The 27,004-nt window shown below is 47.6% G+C and overlaps 1 protein-coding gene across 3 annotated transcripts in view; it reads right to left on the reverse strand.

Moving 5' to 3' along the window:
- Positions 1-415: 415 nt before the first annotated feature.
- DMAP1 (DNA methyltransferase 1 associated protein 1) overlaps positions 416-27,004 on the reverse strand; it is a 37,302-nt gene continuing 10,713 nt past the window's right edge. For all 3 annotated transcript variants that reach the window (XM_054072406.1, XM_054072407.1, XM_054072405.1), the window contains exons 6-10: positions 26,220-26,387; positions 25,101-25,286; positions 22,198-22,269; positions 8,978-9,050; positions 416-7,146 (exon numbers count right to left, since the gene is read on the reverse strand). In XM_054072406.1, the coding sequence (XP_053928381.1) occupies positions 6,800-7,146; positions 8,978-9,050; positions 22,198-22,269; positions 25,101-25,286; positions 26,220-26,387 (846 nt within the window). In that variant the 3' untranslated portion in view covers positions 416-6,799. The remainder of the gene's footprint in view (positions 7,147-8,977; positions 9,051-22,197; positions 22,270-25,100; positions 25,287-26,219; positions 26,388-27,004) is intronic.

Consider the following 27,004-nt stretch of genomic DNA (forward strand, 5'->3'; position numbering starts at 1 on the left):
GCGGGGCAGTGGGAGCAGGATGTCCCAACGGCAGGACTGCTCCCACTGGGCACCCCAAAGCATCCATGCTTCCCAAACAGGTGAGCTTTTTGACTCTGAAAGGGAGGTCCGGGTTCCCCGCAGCTGGGAGCACGGCTCTGCTCTCCAGCATGGGCACCATGGGTGGACGGCGTCCCCCACCACCTCAGTCTGCTTGTGTCCCAGGATGGCTCCACTCCAAGGATGTCACCAGCCTGTCCTAGCTGGGCTGCACCTGCAGGTCTGCCCCAGCACAGCTTTCTGCTTGGTGCAGGGTGACAGCCACCAACACATCCCCCAGAATCTGCTCGGTGCAGGGTGACAGTAACCACTGTGTCCCACTGGCAACTGTCCCCACATGGCCGTTACCACAGGTGGAGCCTCATGAACCCAGCACCGAGATGCACAGGAGCTGTGCAGGGAATGCCACCGCACCCAGGAGCCCAAGGGATCCTGCCCAGCACTGGTGACAGGAATGCTGCTGGGCAGCTGGCACAGAGTAGGCAGTGCCAGAAGGGGCAATCGCAGCCCGCTTGCTCCAGGCAGAGGTCACGGTGCTTTCAGTGGCTCACTCTGTGCAGCGCCTGATCAGCTTTATTGACTTATTTTCGATGGAGTCATCTAATTAGTTTTCTATGAAAACTAAGAACTTGGCCTTTGCCCTTTACCCCCACAGGCGAGAATGTGACTCAGAGGACGTTGTCATGGCGGATCGATCACCAGTTACACTTGAAAGGCAGCGCAGAGGGGACACGGGGTGGGTAGGCAGTGAGGTGGCAGCCAGAACAGAGCACGCAGCCAGGGCCGCCCGTGCCCACAGTGACAGGGCACACCCCCAGGCTCCCATCACTGGCGTCAGCAGCGCCTCAGCCCCTCCAAGCCCTGCAGTCCATGGGGCGCAGGGACCAGGGGCTCCTCTCACTGCAGGCTGAAGCCAGAGGTGTCTGCCTGCCCAGGGCAGGAGGACCTGGGCCTGACAGCGAGTGCTGGAGACAAGAGTGTTTCCTGGCAGGGATCCCCTCACCCAAGCAAGGCAGGTGTGGGGCACACAGAGCCGCCAGAGGAGAGCAGCCTCGCAGGGCTGAGCATGGGGAATGCTGGAGGGAGCTCCCCGGCACACTGCAAGCAGCACTGCAGCAGCCCGGGACAGGGAGGGGTGGCCCCAAAGGCAGCAGGGCTGCAGCAACTCCTGCTGCAGTCCCACAACCACCCAGAGGGACCTGGACAAACTGGAGAAGAGAGCCTATGTGAACCTCTTGAGGTTCAACAAGGCCAAGGGCAAGGTTCTGCACCCGGGTTGTGGAAATCCCAAGAATAAACACATGCTGGGTGGAGAATGGATTGAGAACAGCCCTGAGAAGGACTGGAGGTGTTGGTGGATGAGAAGCCCAACGTGAACTGGCAATGTACACTTGTAGCCCAGAAAGCCAACAACATCCTGGGCTGCATCAAAAGCGTGGCCAGCAGGGCAAGGGAAGGGATTCTCTCCCTCTACTGCACTCTGGTGAGACCTCCACCCAGAGTCCTGTGTCCAGTTCTGGGGCCTTCAGCACAGGAAGGACTTGCTTGTTAGAACAAGTCTAGAGGAGGCCACAAAGATGATCAAAGGGCTGATGCTTTTCCCGTACGAGGATAGGCTGAGAGAGTTGGGGTTGTTCAGCCAGGAGAAGAGAAGGCTCTGGGGAGAGCTTAGAGCAGCTTCCAATACTGAAAGGGGCTCCAGGAAAGCTGGGGAGAGGCTCTTGATCAGGGAGTGCATGGTCAGACCAAGGGGGAACATTTTCCCATGAGGGTGGGGAGGCACTGGCCCAGGTTGCCCAGAGAAGACGGGGATGCTCCATCCTGGAGGTGTTCAAGGCCAGGTCTCCCAGTATGGCAAGCAGCACCAGCCTGCCCAGCGTGGAGGTGAGACAGCTCACACCATTTCCTGCTCTGTGTGGACTGAACAGGGCTAACGCGTCTCTGTTCCAGTACAACTGACAGGTTCTGTGTTTACAAGGATGCCCACAAAAATCTGCCATGTGAAAAAGGAAGAACCTCATCAAAACAAACCGCAGGAAGAACCACTGACTGGGGGGCAACCAAGCATGACTGTGGGTGGACCAGCGGCCACCAGCAGAGCCTTGCATGGCCCCAGGGCCACCCTCCAAACACCTGCACTGCTTCGGATGTGATATGGGGCTGGGGCTGCAGCACTGGGCAGGGGATGGTTCCTGCCATTCTCTTGAGCATGGCAGTGTTGGCCCCAGAAGGGCTCTGGTCCTGCCCCATCACTCAGGGCTGCAGGGCAGGGTGACACAAAGCCTTCATGCAGCTCCCACTTCCCACTGGATCAGGTTGCTCAAAGCCCCATCCAGCGTGGCCTTGAGCACCCCCAGGGATGGGGCAGCCACAGCTTCCCTGGGCAATCTGGGCCAGTGCCTCACTACCCTCAGCATGAAGAATTTTTTCCTTATGTCTTAGTTAAATCTTTCCCCTTCCAATTTATAGCTATTCCCCCTTGTCCTACCACTCCACACCCTTGTAAAAAAGTCCCTCCCTGGCTTTCTTGTACACCCCCTACAAGTATCACTGCATTGCACTGAGACTCGGTGCGAGGCGCTGCACAGACTTTGCAGCCAAGACCCTGTCAGCTCCAGCACCCAAAGCTGGGGTCTGTGTGTGGGTGCCCCACGTTTGCCAGAGCCTCCAGGCGCCCCACGCACCGGGTCCCGTGGGCCCCTCGGAACAGGGAGACGTTTGGTCCGCTTTGCGCAGTGCAGGCAAGTATGGTGAGTGCCGCCAGGTCCCGGCCATGCCCAGCCCTGCGGCCATCCCCCGTCCCCACAGGCCTGCAGAGCCACTGTCCCAGCAAGGAGGCACCAGGGGATGGACAGGGCAGCACGGACACGCTGGTCGGCACCAGCCAGGCCTGCCCATCCCTGCTGGCTCGTGGCGGCAGCACGCATGGTGGGAGGCCCCGCTGCCTCCTCCAGCAGGAAGGCGGCCCCCAGTCCCTGCTGGGCGCTGGGCGGACGGCAAACAGAGCATGGAATTTGCATGGCTAAAAGTTAAATACAATACACACACGTATTTCGTCTGAGGCCCTGGCACGGCCGCCTTTGCGGGATCCGATTAACAGGGAAATAAAAGGGCCAGAGAACCCACACAGCAGTGTGAACAGATGCCCTATAAAAATCAAATACATGGTAATCAAGGGGACCGAAAGGTACATTTAAAAAAACAAAAACCCACCCTGGAAACAAAGGAGCTGGGCTTTGTGGCTTTCCTGGGAGGGCTGCGGAATTAATGGGGAAGAGCACATGTGTTTGATAATCTTTATATGGCAAAAGACCCATCTTTCAAATATGTCACAAATTCATATTAATCACCTTCCTATTGCCTTCTGTGGCGCAGCTATTCCAGTTGCCTTGGGCAAAATTGGGAACTGTCTGGTTAAAAAAAATGTTTTACATTATAATTTACAAGAGCCTACAAGTCTCGTTTCCTTTAATGGAAAGAACGATTACAAAAAAAAAAAAAAAGAGGAATATATATACACCCTGGTATATATACACTATATATATATATTAAAATATATATATATATAAAAGACAGATATTGTAACTCCATCTGGAAAGAGAGAATGTTTGATCTTAACAATGTAACTTCTAGCTTTCAAACAGGCTCAGAAAACAAGAAGTCAGCAGGAGTTCAGATAAAGGAAGCTTAAAAGTCAAATAATTCTGACTCTGAACCCGAGACTTCTTAGACTGAAGGTCTTTTCCTTTACCCATTAATGGGCTGACTTGTGAGCTCAGGAACAAAGTGCTGCAATGTGAGGATTTCTGAGAGTCACTCATTACAGATCACTGAGTGGAGTCTGAGTTGCGGAAATCAAAGGATCCAATCTGGAGTAACTGGCTGAACTTCTGCTTGGAACTAATTTGTTCCGAGTTCGGCTCACCTTTCACCTCCCGAAGGCCCCGAGTAAAGTCCCTACCGGGGTCAGCGGCAGACGGCACTGGGGGAATCCGAGCTCGGCTTTAATGGTCAGCAACAGGCACTGCAGCCCTGAGGAGAGGGTGGACGAGTAGCCAGGGTAGGAGGGACACGGCGGACACGGCAGAGCAGGACAGTGCCAGGCTTCCCATGGGATGTCCTTGCTGAGACACACAGACATCTCTCCTAACCTGGCTAAAAAACCCAGCCAAGCTGTCCCTCGCCCCCAGTGTAGGCCAAGGAGGCAGTGGCAGCCCACTGTTGCCACAATCAGTATCTCAGGACCCTGGCACAACTTCAGCCTTTCATTCCAATTCCTAGCAAGGGATCCAGGCAGGGCTCGTGAGTCAGGACTCCTACTCCTGTTCCTGGCTTTGCCACTCACTCCAACATCTGGAGAAGGTACTTTTCCCCAGGGAAACAAATCTGGCTTCAGGGGAGCAGCTGGTTTGGAGGCTGAACTAATCTGTGCTTAATCCCACATGTGGAGTGCCACGGATGGGCAGTGCTAGACAGCACAAAGGGATTCTCCAACTCAGGGGAATTTGAAGCCTGAAGATTAAATGATTTCCCCCAGGGCCCCTGGCAGTTCACTGGCAAAGCAGACGCTTGAACTCAGCTGTTCAAGGCTAGCATGGTGGCGCTTCTCAGAAAGAGGAAAGGGAAGGGCAGGGTGTCACCCACAAGTGCCCACAGACACAACTGCAGGAGACTAGGGATGGGAAGGCCACTACAAAGCACCGCTGCACTCACGTGTGTCATGCTACCAAGTGGACAGGCTGAATACATCCCAGCACAACACTAGTGCTACAGAGAGCCGCTTGCTTGCACCACTAAAATTGCTGCCCCTGCTGCAAGGGCCCCAAGTTGGGGAAAAAGCATTGTACAGGCAGAGGAGGCTCCTTTCTCGGCATTGTGTTCTAGGCCCACTGCCACCCCTGATGCCCCATCACACCAGGGCCTGTGACACCTCAGGGTCATCACTGTGCAGGTTAGGGACATGTGCACGCATCCCACCAGCAATCGGCCAACGTCCACCCCAGCGGCCTCCCTTCTCAGGGCTGACTCCAGCCCTCTGATGTTCCAGAGGCTGATTTTAGCCATGACGCTGAGAAAGCAGCACCGGGCTGGGCAGGAAGCGTGGCCAACACACAGCCTCCAACTCAGCCCAGGCCATTTTGGGAAAAGCTGGCTGTGGGCCGTGGGCTGCTGGTCTCACTCACCACCACAGTAACCAGAACTGCAGGAAAGGTTCAGGGCAAGCACAGAGCCAGGCCCTGCCCAACTCTCCAAACACACCTGAGCCAGCCAGAACATGGTACTGCAGCTTCATTTCCCTCCTCTCCAAGATACCTCTCCAGCTGGGATGTAATTTTTCCCCCCCCCCTCAAAAGGTAGCATAAAATGGTCACAGTGTGAATGTGCTTGACCTTTTGTCTTGGACTAATCTAATTGTGTCGTCTTTGTGTAATCAGCCGGTAAAGGTCAGTGCTGTATTTAACATGGGGGCCCTTTAGGTACTGAATTTGCCTTGCAGTGAATTAACTTGATTATATTTCTTTCAAATATGTCAGAGACCAGGTCAGTTTAACCCTCTCTGTGCTGCCTAGGCCCACCCCTTTGTTTCCGATTCCAGGAGGCACTGAGGAACACGGTGGTCAGAAACACACACGTGGGCTCCCTCCTTCTGCAGCCACGGCCACCACCACCACCTCTCCCACCTTCCCAACAAGCAAAGCCTCAAAGGAGAGCAAGTGTGTTGTGAATCAGCCCCAAAAGCTTGCAATCCAGGACACTGGACTGCAAGGAGGGGTGAGGTTTCAAATTGAATGCAGCAGGGGGATAAAAGAAAAACATTCAGAAGACTCCTTTGCAAACATGAACCTGTCTCAGAGGAACGCTTCCTTGCGACTCCATATCGTCACAATCAAATAGGACATTGCTCAAGTCCAGATTAATGTATCGCCTCTGCCATTGACAGACAAGGTGTTCTCAATATCCTGCAATACATTACACATTTTAGAGAATAAAGGTCTGTGCCGCTACCAGGGGCAGCAATGTCTGAGGCGCTGGGGATGCCACTGTGTGGAGACGGGCAGCTTGGATCGGGCAGTTTGGCTCAGCTGTGCCAGGGGACTGCGCAGAGGGGAAAGCAACCTTGGCTGATCCCCAGGCGTACCCTTGGCCCTGAGGCAGCAGTAAGGGGCTGGGCAGCCTGTCCTCACGGAGGCAGGGAGGAGAGGCTGGCGATTCGCATCCTGCAGAGGTACATGTCACAGGGCTCGCAGTGAAGGAACCCCTAGGTCTGGCTTTCCTTCCTTGGCACTGGAAGTAAGGTATAAAAACACCCATTTGCTCTTCAAACACCTCTCTCCTTCCCAAGCCTCCCACTTCAGGCACGGCCACTGCTTAACTCCAGGGACTCAGGCAGATCATGGCTCATCATATCAAGACCGCTTTCCCCACTCGCTTCCCTCTGCCAGGCAGCCCTTATGAGGCTGCGTCTAGACAGAAAATGCCTCAGGCCTGCAGCTGCACCGGCATCACTGTTGCTGCCCTAGTGCAAGCTCTTGTCACCAAAGCCTTGCTGCTTTGGTCCACGGTGGCACCCATGTCAAGCCATCTGCCTGCATGCAGGATGTAGAAAGCCCTGCTGACCCCACCAATAGCACCAAGAACACTGTCCAAGCACAGGAGACGAGCCCAGAGAGCAGCACTGGGACCTGGGGGAAATAGGCGTGCTATGCTCCCTTGGACGCGCACGCCTGGAGGGAGAGCAGGGCAGCATCCCCAGCACTTGTCAGGGCATCTGCGTTGGAGACCTGAGTGCTCCTTGTTCTGCCCCTGCAACCTTCCTTCTCACCGAGTTGGGGGTCAGTGGTGCTCCTACTACATCAATGATCTGGTCCTTGGCATCTCCCTTGCCCTCCTCGATGCTGAGCCCTGCCTGGCCATCTGGATGGGCACCTTCCGCACTGAGGGGGCCAATGCTACCAGCTTTGGCCAGGGCCTCATAGCGGTGCCGTAACATCTGCAGCTCATATTCACAGTTGGCAAAGGCTTGCTTCAGCTCATACAGCAGCACCAGGTCACTCCGCAGTTCGTTGAACATCTGCACGATCTCCTCTGTGGGCATAGGATTGAGATCTACGGAGAGAAAAAGGTGTTCTGTTAAACAACCAGAATTGCAACCCTACAGAAATGTCCTGGTGCCCAGTTCACCCCCACAACGATACGCCAGGAGCCTCACTCCCATCACATGGTTCATTAGCAATCAGCATCCCTATGGGTCAAAGACTTAAGTTTCCAGGTTCTGGCCAAGGGAGAACCTGTAAGGTCCAGGACTCAACAAGTGAACGGTGATGGATGAAGCACATCAGACCAGACAACTGAACCTCGCTACCCACCAGTTCCTGTGAAGGGAGCTCAGTCTTGGGAACGAGCCCTCACGTGCTGCTGCAAAGGACAGAGGAGCTCCTGCTGTGCTCTATACCTTCACCAATAAGGGGTAGACAGGATGAGTTCCGTCTTGTTGCTCCTCCCAGGGTAGGACTGAGGCACAGCATTTGCTCTGCTGCTCTGTTACAGACATTTTTAACGCAGACCTAAACTGCTTGTAGCAGTGGCTGGCAGATCACCTCCCCACCCTGGGCATTCTGCTGCAGCCCATCACACACGCACACACAAGAGCAAGGAAGAGGTGCCTGTACTAGAGACAAAAAGGATGCAGCTTTGTAAATTTGTCCAGATACATGGCGGTGTCCCTGGTCTGCAAGGCTGCCCATGACCCCTTCCTGCTAGTGCTTTGTTCACTCTCACAAAGCCCAGATGTGTTTCTGCACTTTAAGGCACAGCAGGGCTGGAGCACCAGGAAGCCCTCGAGATGTGGATTTTGTACGGCAGGAGTGAGAAGTCAGGAACCCTTCCTCACCCTTGTGGGAATTAAGCTCTTAAGTAGCACTCACATCCTTCCCCAAGGCTTCCCTAGCAAGCAAAGATGGTAACTCCCTTGGTTTTAAAGCAGAAAGGGGAAACCACTCTGGTTGAGCTGCTTTCACCAGCCACAGGAGGCCTTCAGAACTGCATACAGACTCTGAGGCAATGTATCCAGCCATAAACCAGTTGGCCCAAAAAACTAACATCAGTTAACAGAAGTCAGTGCTGTGAGCAGGCTCGGTGATTTCTTGTAAACCACCAATAAGCCCTTTTTTCCCCCCTCCTTTTTTTCTTTTCCTTTTTCCAAAAATCCCCCCGGCCACAGCAGGGGGAAGGGATCATCAAGTGCCAAATTAAGGGGCACTGCACGCTGGGACCTGTAGTACCTGCAAACCGTCCCCACTGCACGGAGGGCAGCAGCCAACCATGGGCTGCACTCCTTCCCCTCTAGCTACGAGCGGGTATTGTACATGTTAAGTGAACCCTTCTTTTTGCTGCTAAGACACTGGAGTTCAAGAGTGAGGGATGTGTGTTTACTCGCCTTTCAGCAAAGATGCTCCAGATTTTCACACAGCATGCAACCTATAAAGGGGGGACGAACAGTCCCAGACGCATTTTGGACTTGCCACTGCAAGCAGTAAATTAAGAGGAAATGAAGCTTGAAAGCAAGACAGGGCAGCCCTGAACAATGCGCGTGCTGTGGTCACCAACACACTTAGAAGTACCTCTCCCGGCAAGGATGAGATTTGCCTTCCTAATACTGTGCTGCCTCTCTTGATGGTTAAAAAGGCCCAAACAAGAGAGAAACAAAGGCTCTTTTAAAACATTTTTCTACTGGGAGGAAAAAAAAAACCCTGTGCATCTTGTTCTGGCTTTTACTCTCTGTCTCTTTTTTTTTTTAAGCACATAAAATATTTTAAAAACCATTCACATACTGTTATTCAAGAAACTGGCTGTATTACTAGGGGAAAAAATAGCCCATCTCAAGAACAAAGGCTAGCTCTGTGTGTCTCTTTCTCTCTCGCGTGCCCCCTTTACTCACCTACTCCGAGTTCCATCAGCATCTGCTCCAGGGCTTTAATCTTCTTCTGTCCCACCGAGCTTGGCAGTTTCATCTGGAACACAAAGGTAACAGAGCCACACAGCTCAGAGATAGCCCTCACTCACAGCCGTCTAGTTCAAAAGGCAAGAGAGCTTTTCTTTTTATAGTGCAGGGGGAACAAAAAAAGAAAGGGAGAGAAAGGAAAATCAAGTGGTAAGAGAGGGAGACAGGGGCTGAAAGTTTTCAGACTAGGTCCGAGGGCAGGTATTGAAAAGCCCGGTCGTGAGGGCTTTTATTTTCTCTCTCGTGTGTGTGCAAGACACGCTGTTTTACAGTTTCCATGTGTCACTGAATTAACAACAAAAGTTCTTCTTGGCTTCAAACCCTCTCCCGCGGTGCCCAGCCCATCAAAGGGCTCATTTACACAGCGGCTAATGTGCAATGCTGCCCTACTTTATTCGCTTTAGCCGGCCTGATTAGACTCATGCGCTAACAGACTCACTTCTCCTTTTACCTGCTGAGCCCCAGACCTGTGGGATTCATTTACAGAGCAGGCTTTATAACAAAGAGGAGAGACAGAGAGAGCACAGTTACTTGACTGGCGGAAGTGTGAACACACATTTACATCGGAGCTAAGGGGCTAGGTGAGAGAGGAAGCATCAGATGTGAGCTATGAAAGGGAATCAGAGCTGGCCAGGAGAGGAAGAATGCATACACTTAGCAGGGTCCTTCCTCTGCATTCATTTGGGCTCTAGCAGGAGTGCGAGCTGCTCAGACCAAGCATTTATTAGATTACAAGCAGCGTAAACGCAGCTGGCACAATATGGCAGGGAGAACAGGTTTCCAAGCCCTGCGGATATATCCAAAGCAATTTCCTTCCTTAGCAATGCTGGAAGACAGACCAGAAAAAAAAAGATTCTCAACACTGCAGTGCCAAACACCCTCCTGCACACAGCAGTGGGTTGACCCTGGGAAGATGGGCTCACGCCTCCACCTGAATCATCGTCACCAGTCCAAGGTGCCCAGCAGGCCACTGAATAGCCAGGAGGCAAGAGCATCTTGCAGCCATCCTGCATACCACTTACTGATCCAAGGCCCCAGAAGCCACAGGTTGAAGTTCCCCAAAACAAAGAGCCCAATGTCAGTCTCCCAACTTAGGCCCAACTTCTCCAAAGCATTCACAGAATTATAGAATTGCTAAGTTGGAAAAGATCTTTGAGATCATCAGTCCAACTGTACCTGTCCACTACTAAACTGTATTCCTGGGCACTTCATCTACGTGTCTTTTAAACACCTGCAGGGCTGGTGACCCAACCACTCCCTGGGCAGCCCTTCCATGAAGAAATTTTTTCTAACGTCCAATCTAAACCTGCCCCGGTGCAACTTGAAGCCGTTTCCTCACATCCCAGGGCCTGTCACTTGGGAGAAGAGACCAGCACCTACCTCACTACAACCTCCTTTCAGGGAGTTGTAGACAGGGATAAGGTCTTCCCTCCTTAGAATGCCCCAGCACAAAAACGACAACAAGAAACACTATCTGGAACTTTTTAATTCACAGGAACACTGCAAGCACACACCCAGATGGTGAAAAGCACCATCCTCACCTCAGCTATGGTTGAACACTGACCATCAGGAGCTCCACATCCGCAACACTGGACATGCTAGGAAAACCCATCTTCTCCACCAAATCATTTCAGCGAAGGAACGAGGGTACGGATGCCACAGAGCAGCCCAAGGAATGGACCTTTAACAGTACATGCTAAGAAGTACCTCATCCCTTTGCTACACAGTATCACCACAGTTTAGACCCCAGCATAGGACCAAGAGTTCTATCAAGGAAAGATTTCTAAGAAGCCAACCTGATCCAAAAGGAGCACTAGGGAAAAAGGAAAACCCGCCCTCGTGCAAACAGCCAGCACCGGTAAGGACTAGAGGACATCTCTGTCCTTTTTCATACCCCGAGGGTGTTTGGCTTAGAGCCGGGGTTTCTACATAGCAGTGAATTTTGTATTTCAGAGACTGAATCTTTACAGTTGACCACAGAATGGTTGTTTTAGCAGAAGAAAGGTTGCCAAAAGCATCAGGTACTGGGATTACAGTCAAGTCTTTGGTCCAAAGTCTTCACTTGAGCAGAGCCTGACTAAAACAGGTTTTCCCACGAGCTCTGCTGCACAGAGTGCCTGCACAGGCACTGCTGAAAAGCAGGAGGACAGGGCAGAGCCCTAAGAAAAGGCAGCCCAGAGCACTGGGACAGGACATGGTTCTGTTTACGTGGTGGGTGCTGTGCTGCAGCCGGATGCCAAGGAAGGGGAGGTCACCTAGCACAGCTTAGCAGGAGACAGAATGGTTAGCCTGAAACATCAGGAAGACATTCCTGAAAGCAAGAGCCCTTAGTCCAGAGAACTGTTCTGCCCCGTGAGGAATCACACAGAACATTTAAGGTGGGCAATGTGCCCAGCTCTGCCTCAGCTGGGGGACCTCGTTAGACTGTGCTTAATTTGCAGGACACAGAGTTAGCAGAGCCCAGCATCTCCTTATTGAAGGCTAGGTGGACTGACAGGAGGTCTTGGTTTGTTGATTAGAGGAAGAGCACAAGCTTTGCTCCTGGGAGACTTCCGCTAGCTCAAGGAACTACTGGCAACACAAACATTAACCTGGCAAATCCTTCAACTGTGATCTTGTGAACGTCCTGCTCTCCATCCCACAGGAGTCTGGTCAATGAAATACCAAGCCAAGGTCTTCAGTGACACTCCTGAAGAATAGAGGATGGAGCAGGGAGAGGCAGAACAAATTAATTTAACTTCAAAGAAAGCAATGCTAGAGATGCTTAGGAGGAGTGGGCCTGTGAGTTTAGTTTAAAAACACATCAATTAGGCTTCCTTTTAATTCAGGCAGGAGGATCTGGCCTGCAAACAGGAAGGCTTCATTGGTTTCTCAAAGCAAGAGTATATTTTAATTTTACCATCATTAAGAAAATGTTATGATTTATGTGGCTGCTGTCGGACTAATATCTTTAGAATTTAGCTGGCTAAGCCAATTCATCTCTAAGACTGATGAAGGCTGATTGCTCTCTATGCAAAATGTATTAAAACTAAATGAGCAGTCTATTATTCAAACGCTGCTGATAATCTGTTAGCCAGGGTCCGTTAGCTGGGCCGCCTTGAGCAGGAGAGAAGCCTTCATGCTCTGTACAGCTCTGATAAGCCCAAGCTTACTTCAGCAAGCCCTTCTTTGTTTTGGTCTCTTAAGTAGACATCCAGACACACCAGAGTGCTGAAAGTTTGTGTATCACCTGTCTTCATTCCCAAGGAACGAAGCAATCTGCACGGACCACATGTCTCAGCCAACAGCACAGGCAACAGTTCTCTGGCTCGAGATGTGTATGCTAAGATGTGGTTTCTGCAGGCCATAATGAAAACACTCTCTGTGCTAAGGAAAACACCACATAGGGCAATCGCGTTGCTCACACCACAGCTCCTGGGATGTTCTTGGTGTTGTCACAGAGCAAGTCCTCTCCAGGGGCTGAAGAAAATTATGTTCCTCAAAGAACTCCAGTGGGCAACCACAGCTTCTGAGGTGAATGGCACTTGCCCTTTTCTTTCCTTCCTTATACTAGACTATTATTGTTATTTATTATCTTTAAAGTCCCCATATAGTAATAATACCTGGGAAACAGATTGCTCCCGTCAGAAAACTGATTAGCCAGGCTTTTTGACATTACTATATTTTGGATGCTTCTTTCCTTTGATAGCCTCTCCCTACAGCCCCTTTTGCAACACCAGCCTGCACTTATAATTATACCAATGTTGCTTTTGATTTAAGGACTGTAATCCTTTGTCCTTGCTATAAAAAATCTGCATTATACACTTGAACTGCATGTACCAAGAGAAAAATAAATAAAGAGCTACAGAAAATTGTGTGAATCAACACCACGAAGCCACAGTACCACAGCTTACGTGTGCAGAGAGGAGCATGTGCCTCCACCAGGGGCATGGACTACACCAGCACTGACCTGGTCTGCTGGACTAGGCATTGGACTCGATGATCCTTGTGGATCCCTTCCAACTCAGGTCATTCTATGATTGCTCTTCCCTGAAGCAGGAAGGCATGGCTCAGGAATTGGGCCATGCAGCTTAAAGAGATGAACAGAGCATCCGCTGCGCTTTCACAGCAAGGGCTGAGAGACTAGGAGGTGGCCTTGAGCAGTTTGATTTCTACAGAGGATCTCACTATTGAGGACCCTTGAGGTTTCAAATGATACAGGGGTTTTATTTAATGTTCGAGACATTTCGCTAACAAAACCTCGCTAATTCACACTAATGACTAGGAGACCTACTGCAAATTAATTGCTAATTGGCAAAATTCATTAAATGAACAAACATAGTAAGAAATAACTGAAGATGCAGCCTCCCCAAACAGACTCGGTTCATATATTTTTGTGTGCCATTACGTTTTCATGATTTACGCTAATACTTATAAACATAGTTGTAAATGTATTTGAGGATATTTTGGAGAAGTAATTAAGTGTTCCAGCCTCTCATGGGAGGTGTCCCTGCAGGGCGGTTGAACTGGATGATTTTTAAGGTCCCTTCCAATCCAAACCATTCTATGATTCTAAGTGTAAGTAATAGCAGAGCTTGTAATACAGTCCCCTGTGATGTCTTACAGCATCACCACCTGGCAGATAGAAGCTGTCAAAGTGACCTGCAACACGAATGGAAGAGGTCTGCAGGACCTACAGACAGATTCGGCTAGGTCCTATGTGTGATTTTATCTATGTCATCGTCATCATAAATGACCCACACCCAATTTAACACTGTCTTCATAAATCATAGAATTGTGAGGTTGGAAAAGATCTTTGAAATCAAGCCCAAATGTACCTGCCCAACACTAAACCATATCTCTGAGCACCTCATCTACCCATCTTTTAAACACCCCCAGGGATGGGGACTCCACCACCTCCCTGAGCTGTCCTGCTCCAGTGCCCGAGAACCCTTCTTGTGAACAAGTTTTTTTGTGATATCCGATCTGAACCTCCTCTGGCGCAACTTGACCATTTCCTCTCGTTTTACTGCCTGTCACTTGGGAGAAGAGACCAATACCCACCTCGCTACAACCTCTTTTCAGGGAGCTGTATGTAAACACCATTCCTGACGTTTACAGCTTAAAAAAGAAATCCCACTTTTTGATTGGTGCATCATCAAAATACAAGGGTTTTAAATTAATCAGTGGTATTTGGATATTTCACAGGTCCCCCTCCCTGATGCTGCGCTTCATTTTAATCCAATTTTGAGACAATTTTTTCCTTAAACTCTACCTTCCCCAGCCCTAAACAATACGACTGTCCTAAAAACGTTCATCTTAAAAACTCTACACACATGACCTGTGCTGTACAGCTATAAACTGTGGATTTACGCATCAGCATTGTTGTTCAGCATTATAATACAGCTCACTGACATTGAAAACCACCTTCTTCACGGATTTCAGCAGCAAGAAAACTTTCTCATTAGGCACTTTCTTCATGGATATCTTTAGAGCACTGAATTGCTTAGTGGGTTTCCGGGAAGGAGTGCTAAATTTTCAGATGAATAATGGGGTTTTTTGCATTTTCTAGCTTAAGATGAGGAAAGAAGGTCAACCTTTCCCCGGCTGCGTGGCTCTACTCTGCAGGAATAGAGAGTCTCTGCTCCTGCACAGTTTTAAGACTTGGGGCAGGAAAGAGCCATAATAAGTACTTCAGCCTTAGAGCTCTGGATTTAAAAAAAAAAAAACAACAGAGAAATTCAATTTCAGGTATGAATATGCACATTTCTGGAAATCTGAAGTGCTTAATACACTGAGGTTGGTCACCCGGCAAGGCACTGGAGTATGTCAGGGGAGAGCAATGAAGCTGGTGAAGGGGCTGGAGAAGAAGCGTTATAAGAGGCAGCTGAGGAAACTGGGGCTGTTTAGCCCTGAGAAAAAGAGGCTGAGCAGGAGACCTTATCCCTGTTTACAACTCCCTGAAAGGAAGCTGTAGCAAGGTGAGTACTGGTCTCTTCTTTTCCCACCAATTTTATGATTCTAAGATCTACTGCTCAGAAATAAAAGTGCTACAAGGAAAGGTGGATGGCCAATTGCTGTGGATATATGCAAAAGTTAGAAAAGTTTGGAATTGTGCAGGTATTCACTGCCTCAACGAAAATTCATGTTTTCCCCTGCCCTAGCTTACAGCCATGGACCCCACGTCTGACATCAGTGCCTGCTGATCTGCCAGACTAGGATTTAGGACACAGAGTTATACTGCTAAGCCATCTCCTCTGAGCTATGTAACACAAAGACACAGCGATCACTCTGGGATGGCACATGATCATCAACCTGCTTCATCGATGATCTTTTAAGACAAAAACACTTCTATATTAACTTCTGTAAGCGGTTATTGCAGGGTTTTTTTGACTGAAGTTAGACATACCTCACAAATTCCCAAATCAATCATGCAAACAAATTTCGTACTTGAATCCTCCTAATAAATTAAACCGGTTTTAATTGTTTGAAGAAGATACCTAGTGAAAGCTCTGTCTAGGATAAGGGTGGCCAGCAGATCCCAGAGAAGCACAGCGCACTCAGGCACATGGCAAAGCAGCAGCTCACTGATCCTATAAACAGTAATGCCTCATTACGTATCTGTAGCACTGATTCAAGGGGTAAAGTGAGGAGACATTTCCCAAAGAAACCAAAGATCCTGGAGCAGCATGGTGGGTTTTCAACAGTGCAGGTCAAGGTCTTCAAGGTTTTTACATGCTCATAGAATCATTTGGTTGGAAAAGACCTTTGACATCATTGAGTCCAACCATACCCATTCCACTACTAAACCTCATCCTAGAGCACCTCATCTACCCTTCTTTTAAATACCGTCACCACTTCCCTGGGCAGCCCATTCCAGTGCCTCATAACCCTTTCCATGAAGACATTTTTCCTGCTATCTAATCTGAACCTTCCCTGGCACAACTTGAGGCCTCTTCCACCCTCTCCCCCTAGGATACAGATTACTTTGACACAACACAGGTGGCCTAAAATGGGAATGAACTGGAATCCACACAAATGATGGCTGATAACCTGGAAAGAGTCAGCTCTTTCCCAATTTGACATGCATGCTGTGGTAAGAAAAAAGATATGCAAGAAGATAAGAAGTCACACCTCATCAGGACTGCCAGTCATTTAGAAGCTGGTCATCTTCTGGCAAGCTGAGTATTATCTGCCACTTACTAGTCCTGAGAGTTCCTAGCTCTTAAATACATTTTAGTTTAAATACAGTGCAGGCTTGTAAAACAATTGCAGAAAGACTACAGCAAGCATTTGCGTAAGGGAAAAACAGTAAAAATACACGGTGCAGAAGAAAGAACTGCACAGGATGTTTTTACTAGACTATGTTTTACATTAAAAGCCCATTACCAGTAGGACACTAACACTCTGCTTTAGAAGATCTGCAGATTCCCAGCTAGTCCTACCTCTACCTGTCACTACAGGTGTAGAAACCAAGCTGAGACCCACAGAGGCAGCTGCAGGGAACAGAAACAGCTGCAGCCTCTGAGTGAATCAAGTCAAGAGCACAGAAGAGCGGGCTATGATCACAGGGAGGGCCCTAACAGAGGCCACAAGAGAAGGAACTCTGAGGACAGTTTCAAATAGCACAAGAACATTATGTAAACTAGATCAGACAATTCCAAGAAAATATAGCAAAACACGCATCTAGTCTTAAATTGATGTTGCCTTTCTCTTAAATAATTTAACTGGAACTACACTTACACAAGTACAAGCAACTACAGTGACTAATTACACTCTGATCATTATATTGGTTACGCTAGTGAAAGAAAAAAGTAATATACATGGTGCTCTGCACAAGTTACACACAATCAGATTACCTGATGAATGATACCTAAGACTGGGTCACTACAGGCACACAAAGGCAGTCAGAGCTTCTCAAATAGGTCCAGCACTGGCAGACAAAGGTCCTCAAGGCTTCATACTGCGCAGACAATGTTTTGTAGCTGATGATTCAGCAAAACCAGCAACACAGAGTCCTTTCCAGAACTACAACTTATTCTAAAAGACCCTATTGCTGTACCCAGACTGCTCCCTTTACACCCAAGAGTCTATTAAGGTATTGCTCCAGATGCTCTCCCACACGAAAGCGCTCCATGAAAAAGGTGATAGAAGCATCTTCTGTTATTAATTTAACATAACTGCCTTTTATAGAATCATAGAATTGCTTGGTCAGAAAAGACCTTTGAAATCTAGGCCAACCGTACCTGTCCACTACTAAACCATACCCCTGAGCACCTAATCTACCTGTCTTTTAAACACCTCAAGAGGTGGTGACTCAACCACTTCCTGGGGCATCCATTCCAGTGCCCAAAAACCCTTTTGGTGAAGAAATTTTTCCTGATATCTAATCTGAGCCTCCCCTGGTGCAACTTGAGGCTCTTTCCTCCCATCCTATCACCTGTCACTTGGGAGAAGAGACCAACATTTACCTCGCTACAACCTCCTTTCAGGGAGTTGTAGGTAGTGATAAGGTCTCCCCTCAGCCTCCTTTTCTCCAGGCTAAACAACTCCAGTTCCCACAGTCACCTCTTTAAGTTTAGCTAGGAATGAGAAGAGAGGAAGAGAAGTGTTGGATTCGCCTTCTCCAGTTCATTTAAGATTTTGTATCCTTTGCTGTTCTCTTTAAAAATAAATACTCTGATATGTTCATCTTATTTCATTCTCCACAGGAAGGAGTTTGATTAGGAAATGCACCAGCACTCTCTTGGCCCTAATTAAAGGGCGTGTAATACAACAAATAGATGGCAATGCCACAACATGAATTGGATCCAGCCTGCATCGTTTGTTCATAACATCTACTCACAGAAATGAGACCACTACTTTCCTTCCACACCTCCATCAGGCTCCCCACAGAAATTAGCCTCATCCACCCGCTTGTAGAGGGCAAAACACAAAACTTGTCTAATGAAAAATTGCTAGCAGAAGCAACAAGCACATTTCAGCTCACTAATCCATGGGAAGTTCAGACTTGGAAACAAACTTTCCTACCTAATAAGGGTGTGCTGAGCTCCATCAGATTGATGCCAGGATGCCTTGGAGTGCAATCAATACAAAGCAAATAAATTATTAATTGCTCCAAGTAATTAAATTTATCAAATCCAAATAAAAATAACAGATACATTATGGAACCGCTTCCAAAGCTGAACCTCTGAAGGGACAGTATTGATCACAGGAGGACAGACAGATGCTTCACATGTTCACAGCCGAAGAGGTCTGGGTTTGCATTAATGACAGGGAAGGATCAGAGCCAACAGCCTCCGATGCAGAGTAAACAGGCAGCGTGCTTGGCCATTTAATTGTGGGTCAGATCAAACACAGAGGATAAACACATCTAAACACATACATACAACCCCATCTTCCTCTAGAAATATCATTCACCTTGGAGACTCAGTAAGGACTCAGTTCCCACTCCAAGAAAAAAAAAAACACGGAAGAGAACTCACACACACATTCTCCCCACAACCACAGTAAACTCTTACTCATCAATCAGCGCTAAAAAAGTCAGTATTTAAAAGCTGGTGAGTGTGAATATTTGAATCAATGGCTACTAAAGTTGTGCTTGTCATTTTCCTTCCCTTACTTCTTTTTTAATTGGTCTGAGTGGCAGTTCGCAGATGGAGTCAGGATAGAAGCCTTTTCTGAGGGGAAGTGGCTGGCTTTGAACGACTGAACTGGAGCATTCCTCAATCCTTTCTGTGGACTGAGATCTCTCCAACCTCTGTTTCAACCCTGAGTTTGTTTTGTTTCCAGATGAGACATCACTCAATCGATTCTCTTCCAGTTCCTTTGTTTCCAAACCCATGACAACAGAGCAAGGACACAGATTTACACCTCAACATGCAGGACTGGGGAAAAACATCCACCCTTTTCCATTCCCTTCCTTCTTAAAAGCACTGATGCAACAATTCAAAAGCATTAACGAAATCATAACTTAAAATTCACAGATAAGGCTGAGAGAGATGATGAGCAATTTAAAACACACTGAAGAGACGTTAAAATCAAGAAGCCAAAGTCAAGTGCTCCAGACACAAAGTCAAAGTTTAAACTTAAAAGAAAGCTGAACATAACATGGTACAGAAACACTGGTGAATTCAAAACAAACTCGGCTCTGCCCTATAAATCACAAGTGTGCAGTTATTGTTGGTTTGTCTGCGTCCTGGAAAAGACTCAGGTTCAACAGCTCCCACTTTCTTCCCCTTCAGGCAGCTCCTCAGCAAAGCTTTCCTTCCTCATAGCAACCTGCTTTCCCTTTAGCCTCCTCCTCTCCTTTCCCTGCACAGATTCCTACTCATCTCTCGTTTCCCCTGGCTCTCTGGCTGACTGCCCTCCCAGCTGAGCAGACCTGATATGACAGGAAGTTTTCCAGAAGTAACCTATTAATAATAGATTTCTGGTGTTATTTTCATAGCATTGTTGGACTAACAAAGGCAAAGGTCTAAAATTCCTTTTCAAGAAACTTATGCAAGGCTTGCCACCTTCCAAAACATCTGCTACTGCCTCCTGTTCTCAGTGGCACCAAGGCAATACGCTGCCTTGAATTAAGACAAAGCTTTCCATAATGCTCAGCTTCCTACTGCCTTAGACAAACTTGCAGTTTGGGCTGTCAGGGAAATTCCATGTGGAGCAAGGGTATGGGGGCTATCGCCTTTTCTTTGCCTGTGGCCACAGCCCCATGGAGAACAATGGGAGACTGAAGCTGTTGTGATAGAAGGCAGCTTGTCAAACTCACTAGAGAAGATTACTCTTCAGCGTTTGCTGAAGGAGAAACTTTCAGTTATGAAGAATAATAGCCGTAAGTGACCATTAATCCTAGGAGGAAAAAAAGCAGTCTTCAAATTCATTCTGTGCATAAGATTTCGTAAGCTTTAACGACTGGGAGAATTTGAAAAGCCAGAGCTGTTGTCATAAAAACTACTGAGAATAAATTAAGTTGAATGCCGACTGCTAACTTTTTCTTCAAGAAGTTATTTCTGTAAATTAATTTAATTCCAATTTTCAGATTAATTGTAAATCCTCAGGAAAAAAAAGCACTTCTAATCAAAGAGTAAATGCTATTAAACTGGGGATGATACGGTACATTTTTCACACGTGACAGAGGTTGAGTCCCTGATCTCAGTGCAAAGCCTAGCTTCCACTAACTATGAAAGCGTAAAGCACGGTAACAAAGTACAAAATAAGGGAGGAAAATAGAAGCCTTTAGGTGAGGAGCTCTTCAGGTCCTCAGGCAAAAGAATTTACCGCAGGGACGTCACAAACCTTTAGAAATCATTTTCCAATGTGCTCAGGGCCAAACATCTTATGCTGGATGTTGTCAGAGTACATATTCCCAGCAAAGTGTCCCCATTCCTTACTTAGTCTTTGTTGGCTCCCACCCTTACCAATTCCATCCCACTGGTGTGCAGAGGGTTTACCACATTAATCACACAAGTAAAATAATTCAGATTAGCATATACTATACCACTATACCACTCAGCTTCTCTTACCAGTTCAAAAGGCTCATACTGACCTCACGTAAATAATTCTCCCCATCACCCACATGTGAAGCAATTGAGTCTATCAGCTTCCATTTTAAAAACAGGTAAGACTTGAATAAGGAAGCCAGGTGACTGGCTAAAAGCCACAAATGAATTCATTTTGCTGGGCTGGAGGCAGGTTGCACATTTACAAGCAAGGTGTTGGTTTTTTTCACCTAGATGGGTGATTTGCAATCTTTTTCAATTCGCAAACCACAGCTACTTCTAATAACGGCATTCATCTCCTTAAAAATTTCAAGCAGAGCATGAGAAGTTGCTCTAGTTATCCCAGGAGCTTGGATACCACAGGCTGAAAGTTGCTGAATCAGACTGACATGCCTCAGTTTATCACCGCATTTTGTGAGCATTAACGAGAGCAGGGAGAAGCATGTAGCACCCTTTGCACAAAGACTAGGATTTGAATTGCTCATCTTGGCACACAAAAAGACTGCTGGCTTTGCCAGATGTTTCTATCACTGATAGGTTATTGCTCAGCTTCTCTTCCAGAGGGGGTCAACCATCACTTACTAGTTGTCAAAATCCAAATCAATCTCCATAAATTACTCTATTTATCTTCATGCTGGAGAACACATCTGCCACGTCTCCATAAATCCCAACACGCACACACCACAGTCTTGCCTGTCGCTTGCCTCTGACTTCCTCAAGGCTGTAGCCCCCCACTCAAACAGGTAGCCCATGGATGGTGGCCACCGTACACTAAAGGAGATCCCCAGCAGTGACCTTGGTGAGCTGTACCACCACCTCTAACAAGCACACGCACCTGTACGTCAAAGCAGCGTGATCCCAAACTCATTTTTATTAACAGCCCTGGGGTGTTCCCAGCAAGATCTGAAACTATTCCGACATCAAAAGAACATCCCATAAAACAATCTCTAAAGGTGACCTAGAAAATTCCTGTGCCAAGTGAGAGTGCCAGGCAAGGAACCTACTTCTCCACCTTTGCTACAATAACATAACTAAGGATTATTTTATTTGGCTAGAAAATATAAAGCATTTGTACTGGGCAAACTGGATTTAGCTAGCAAAACCTCTCTGAAAACATTCAGTCAGACAGGCAAGTTTAACTTATTCGGTATCTCAAAACCTGTCACTGAGAGACAGACATCAAGTCTTGCTATAAAACAGCAAGTTCTTTTCCCGGGCACATCTGTGCAAGATGAGCTTTTCCCCAAAATATTTTCTGAAGACAATGGAAATAGGAAGGCTAAAGATAGCATGAATTTATGTGACACTTTTTTCAAGACACTACCTGAATATCCAGTTTTTAAAAGTCCCTCTCATCTGTTAACACACTAGTTTATGAGGCCTGTTACGCTTGGCTGTAAGCTCTGTTTAGAGCAGACAGCTCCACGTGCATCCATTGCATAGGTCTAACAGAGCAAGCATACCAGTAACCAGCACGTTTAGGTGCCTCTGTGAGGCAATGAGCTGGCTTTTACAGAGCCAGCATTCCAGGTTTCTGAGTCTTCACATTTATGGAATTCCTTTCTCATTTCAGAGGCAAGAACTTGAGTCTCTTTAGCTATAAAAGGAGATGAGGAGACAGACAGGCAGACTGAAAGACATTAACAGAGGTCCCAAGGGACCAGGACAACAGCCTACCCTCTGGCTTCGCAGCGTGACACCTGCAGATTTGAAGTCAGGAAACTTGATGCCAGCAGTCTCAGGAACAGCCTGCAAGAGATCGAAACAGGATGTGTTGGTGAAGGAAACACAAGAAACACAAGATTTCATACAGAGACTGTCTGAAGAGGAAACACTGTTTCCTATGACAGAGAACCACCTGCCGTGGCCACATGGCTGAGCTGAGGCAAGAGGAAAATCCCAAGCAATGGGATTCAGTGAGAAAATCCCAAGAAATTCACTGTGAAAAACATTCCTGTTCACAGTAACTTTGGAGAGCACAAACATTTTTGTTAGCTGGTTTAAAAGCACTGCTCTACATAAAGCCTTACACCCACTCACATAAGCATAAACCCTAACCCTAACTCCTACTCATCATACTAGCACGTGAATATTTGCATATCATCGTTATCTAACTCAGGCCCATTGCACTAATCATAACAGCCCAGGACTTCCCTAAATCTTGGCCTTTAACTGCAGGTCCTCTAAGGAATGATATATAAACCTCTGATCTGTACAGACCAATAACGAGAGTGTAAGGTCTGCACCTCTCCTGCTGTTTAAACAAATTTTGCCATTTGTCCACTTGTTGGACAGTTTTCTCTCTTTCCTACTGCACAGTTTAAGCACAGCTATACAAGGCGGCAAAACTTCTCAAGCTGCTGCTGCTAAGCATTTAGTTGTATTTCAACAAAATGGAAACAAAATAAATGCATGCCCTTAAAAGTCTGTGATGCTGAGTGAAGCACAAGGTGGGCAAACTTTTAAATGATCAAACCAGGCTGTCTGCAGGGCCCTGTGCACTTAATGGTGTGGGGTCGTCTGAATGGGTCAGGAATGCTCACGATTCAACCAAAGAACAGCCACCATCTCTGCAAAATTCATGCTTTTCCAAAACGGTCACCTCAAATCTCCCTATTTCTTTGGGGACAGCATTCACTCTGCTGCTCTCACATTTCCTTGCAGAGAGGCTCTGCAGCTTGCTCTTTGTTGGTTCCACACAGAGCTGAGATAACCAGGGCTACCCCAAGATCTTAAAAGATGCTTATGGACAGTGACTCAGTTCCTCAAGTCCCCTGCCAATGACTCTCAAATCTCTGTTATCTCTATGTCTTGGTCTTCAGGTGGCACCGTGCAAACTGCTCTGCCTGGCCAGACATTAAGATTTTTTTCAGTTATCTGTGGTCAGTTCAATAAACAGAGGCCCCAGGAAGAAACGACTAAACACAACTGTAGTGAAAGAAGTATTCTCTTACTACCAAAAGGGCTCACGAACTTGTAGAGATCACTTCGATCTTTGGTAGGATGCAGCCTCCCTGCTTGGATTATTACAGACAAAGAAGGCTGCAATCAAAAAGCAGTCCTCTCTGCCTCCTCAGGATGAAGGCTGGCTTTCAGACTCCCCAAACTCTGCCCCCCAGCCTGTTGCTAAACACCCTGACACAAGCAGTGAGGGTAAATCAGCATCGTTGGCTTAGCCGAGACAACTCTGACTGCACTCAGCACATAAGCAATTAAATGGGCTCTTTTGCCTGGCGTGCCTGTACATGCTGTAAACGCTTCAACCTCAATTGACTCTTTGGTAAATGATTTTCCTTTGTTGAAATGATGCTGATGCAGCTCCCGATTCAAATTCTTAGTTAAAATGCAATTTTTTTTCTTAACATTTCCCAGCTATAGTTGGTAATTGACTCCTAATGGACTCTGTCATGGTTGAAAAGATGCTAGTGCAACAACAGAAACTGCTTCTCTGCCCACCCTGGCATGCCTATCCACTACACACCTGCAGACAGGCACCAGCCAACAAGCAATATGTAGGGCTGCACTCCTCACCTCAGCACCTCTCCAGCCCCATTCTCCATAACCACCCTTTTTTCATAAGCATCAACAAGGAGCTGCTTTCTTTAGAGCGCAATATACCAGCGGCGGTTAAGCTTTACCAGATCAACCCTCAAAGGAGTTCAAAGCACCCAGTGATATTATATTAATTACATAAAGAGGCGAGGCAGAGGAACAAAACAATGTTTTAAGGAAGTGGTGGCCATTAGGCACAGTTCATGAAGCAATAATTATCTAGCATTCACTGCTTCACCCCACTCCCTGCACAGATCCTTTTGGAGGATGAAGACAGAAGTGCTCTCCGTTTACAAGGTAGAGAGACAGGAATTCCCAGGCACTCTGGAAACACCTGAGATTTTCTAACAGCCCTTTCTTACAGAAGGTGCTGAATTTAGTGCAGTCTACACTGCCCTCTTTTCTGGAAAGGGACACTGAGGTAACATCAAATGTAAATTGAAACCTGTGTTCTGGGGTCCTTAGGCTTTAGCTCAGCTCAGGGAGAAATGAGAAGCATTGGCTCCCAGAATACAAGAGTCTCCAGCAGGGCTGCTCTGATTGCAGCTGAGGATCAGGAGAGGGGCAGGTACTGAGCCCGGAGAGACCCATGAGTGGGGAAGAAAAGGGAAATCTAGACTAGAAAAAGAAAGCAGGTGAAATACAACGGGCTCGTGGGACAATCCTGCACAGCAGTACCAGAATGTACCTGGGAGAAGTAGGGAGAAAGATGCCTCTCCTGCCATGAGGCATGAGTGGCTGGCATATTTTCCTCCCATTTCTCAGGAAGGGAAAGGGAATTTGTCCTTCTTCAAATGGGAGACAGAGTGCACCACCATAGGATTCTGACAATAGCAGCTTTAGATCGATCTTCTTCCAAAAGACAACCAAAAAGCATCTGTCAGAAGGCAGCTAGCAGCCACTCCCTCCAAAAGAGCTGAGAGGCTGATCCCAGCAGGACTGCTGAAGGGAACATGTTAACCAGCCAGAACTTAAGCAGGGGAAAGAGGAAAAAGCAGAGCAGCAGGGGGAAGAAGAAAAATGTTTACAGGCTTCTCTGTCTCCTTCTTCTGTGGCAGCTTCTTCTTGGGAGCCTTGCGCTCAGCACGTCTCTGCTCAGTGGTGGTGTCAGCAGCTGTGATGAGCTTCTGCAGGTCTTGGGTTCTCTTTTCTCTCTCTTTCTTCCTAGTTTCAATTTTGCGGAGTTCCTGGATGAGGTATTCTTCTTCTGCCACCTGCAGATCAGAGCACGTAAAGGCAATCAGAGCAGCAGAGGAAGTCCGGCAAAGCAAGAGGGCCATCTACCGATAACGGCTCTGCTCTAGGCCAGCCTGCAAACGATTTTAAGCTCCCCTGCCTAGCGTCTTGGATTTGCTGAGCACATTTTGTTCCACAGGCTGCATCCATGGTACTGCAATTAATACCGTCCATGATGCACCCCTCAGGAGCATCCATAAAATCCATAAATGATTAAGCCTCCAGACAAAAAGACCAAGAACACAGACAGAAGAATAAAAAAGTCCAAATAATACTGTGGTTCCAAGTGCAGTGTTGTGAAAAGTTGGCTCCCTTCCCCAGACAACGCATGTAGAACCCAGAGCAGCTATGAGCTGAATCACAACCTGCCAACATGGGAAGGACAAGCACAGTTATTCATTACATGTACGAACGTGTCATTAGACAGGTCTACTAACAGCAAAGGATGCTCTCCCCTAGCCTTTGGAGAAGGCAGCTCCTTAACCTCTAAACCCTGGGACTATTACACAGCTTCAACAAAGGATAACTAAACGTGCAGATTTACAGTCTTTGTTTTCTGGCAATATTTTTACTCTCAAGGAATAATTCTCTCCCTGTGGATCTCAGGGAACTCATAAGGACATTGGCCTGAGAATTTGTTTCAATTCAGAGGACTAGTACACAGAGAAGATGTTGGCAGCTACCAGAGCCCATAACTCTGCTCACCTTCTTATTTAGTCAGATTTCTCACTTATTGTCCTTTTGTATCCCTTAGAATGGCATGAACTCAACAACAAAAGCAGTACTTACGTGTTGCTCTTTTCTTGTCCAGTCTTCCTTCCCCTTTCCCACCCTCTAGCCTATTTCATCCACCTACTAATTCAACTCAGCATAAAACTTTTGGAGCAGCAATACCCTCTTCCCCAAGTTACCTGCTCTGGTGTCCTATTGTACAGCCTTTCCAGCTGTTCCTTCCTTCGCCTCTCATGGCCAGCATCAAAGACTGGGATTTTCAGGTCTGTGCCTGGAGCAGCACGAATATTAGCCAGCTTGGCACAGATGTGGTAATATCGTTCCTTCAGGTCCTCCACTGATCTTTTCTGTGGAACGCATCACAGGAAGACAACATTATGAAAGAACCAAGCAAAACCTCATGCGGTAGCCAGCTAAGGACACTGGCTGGAGGATGTCAGACAGAGTATAAGACACGGTGTCTAGGAGGAGCCTTGCAAATCTTGGTGGAACCACAAGAAAGGGGGAGTTTCTCAGTGAAATGCGTCAATTTGCTGTCATGGGTTCACAGCTACTGCTCTAAAAACACCCACCAGAGGGTCCAATGTTACAGCAGAGGGTTACAGACAAGAGAGCAGTGAAGCACTCCCAGATAAAAGGATACAAGGATAGCTGTCTCAAAAGGAGAAAACCCGTGAACAGGAGACCGTGACAAATGCACTGGAGGTCTCCTCTGAGCTGCTCAAGGCATAACCAAGAAGGTATCAGCTGCAACAATTCACTGCCCATCACTACACAGAGTCTGAGTTGTGTTTCCTTCCTCCAGGTACCAACGGATTTTGGGCTGCCCCGCTGGGTACTCTTATTATTCCACTTCACTACAGGCTCTTCACGTTAGCGTTTCAGAGGGCAACAAAACACTCCAGAATTTAGAGCTCTTCTGTAGGAGTCATACCATTTCCCCATGTCACCAGGAAGCATGGAA

The sequence above is a fragment of the Cuculus canorus genome, chromosome 8 (genome assembly GCF_017976375.1).
Source record: "Cuculus canorus isolate bCucCan1 chromosome 8, bCucCan1.pri, whole genome shotgun sequence".
Classification (NCBI taxonomy): domain Eukaryota; kingdom Metazoa; phylum Chordata; class Aves; order Cuculiformes; family Cuculidae; genus Cuculus; species Cuculus canorus.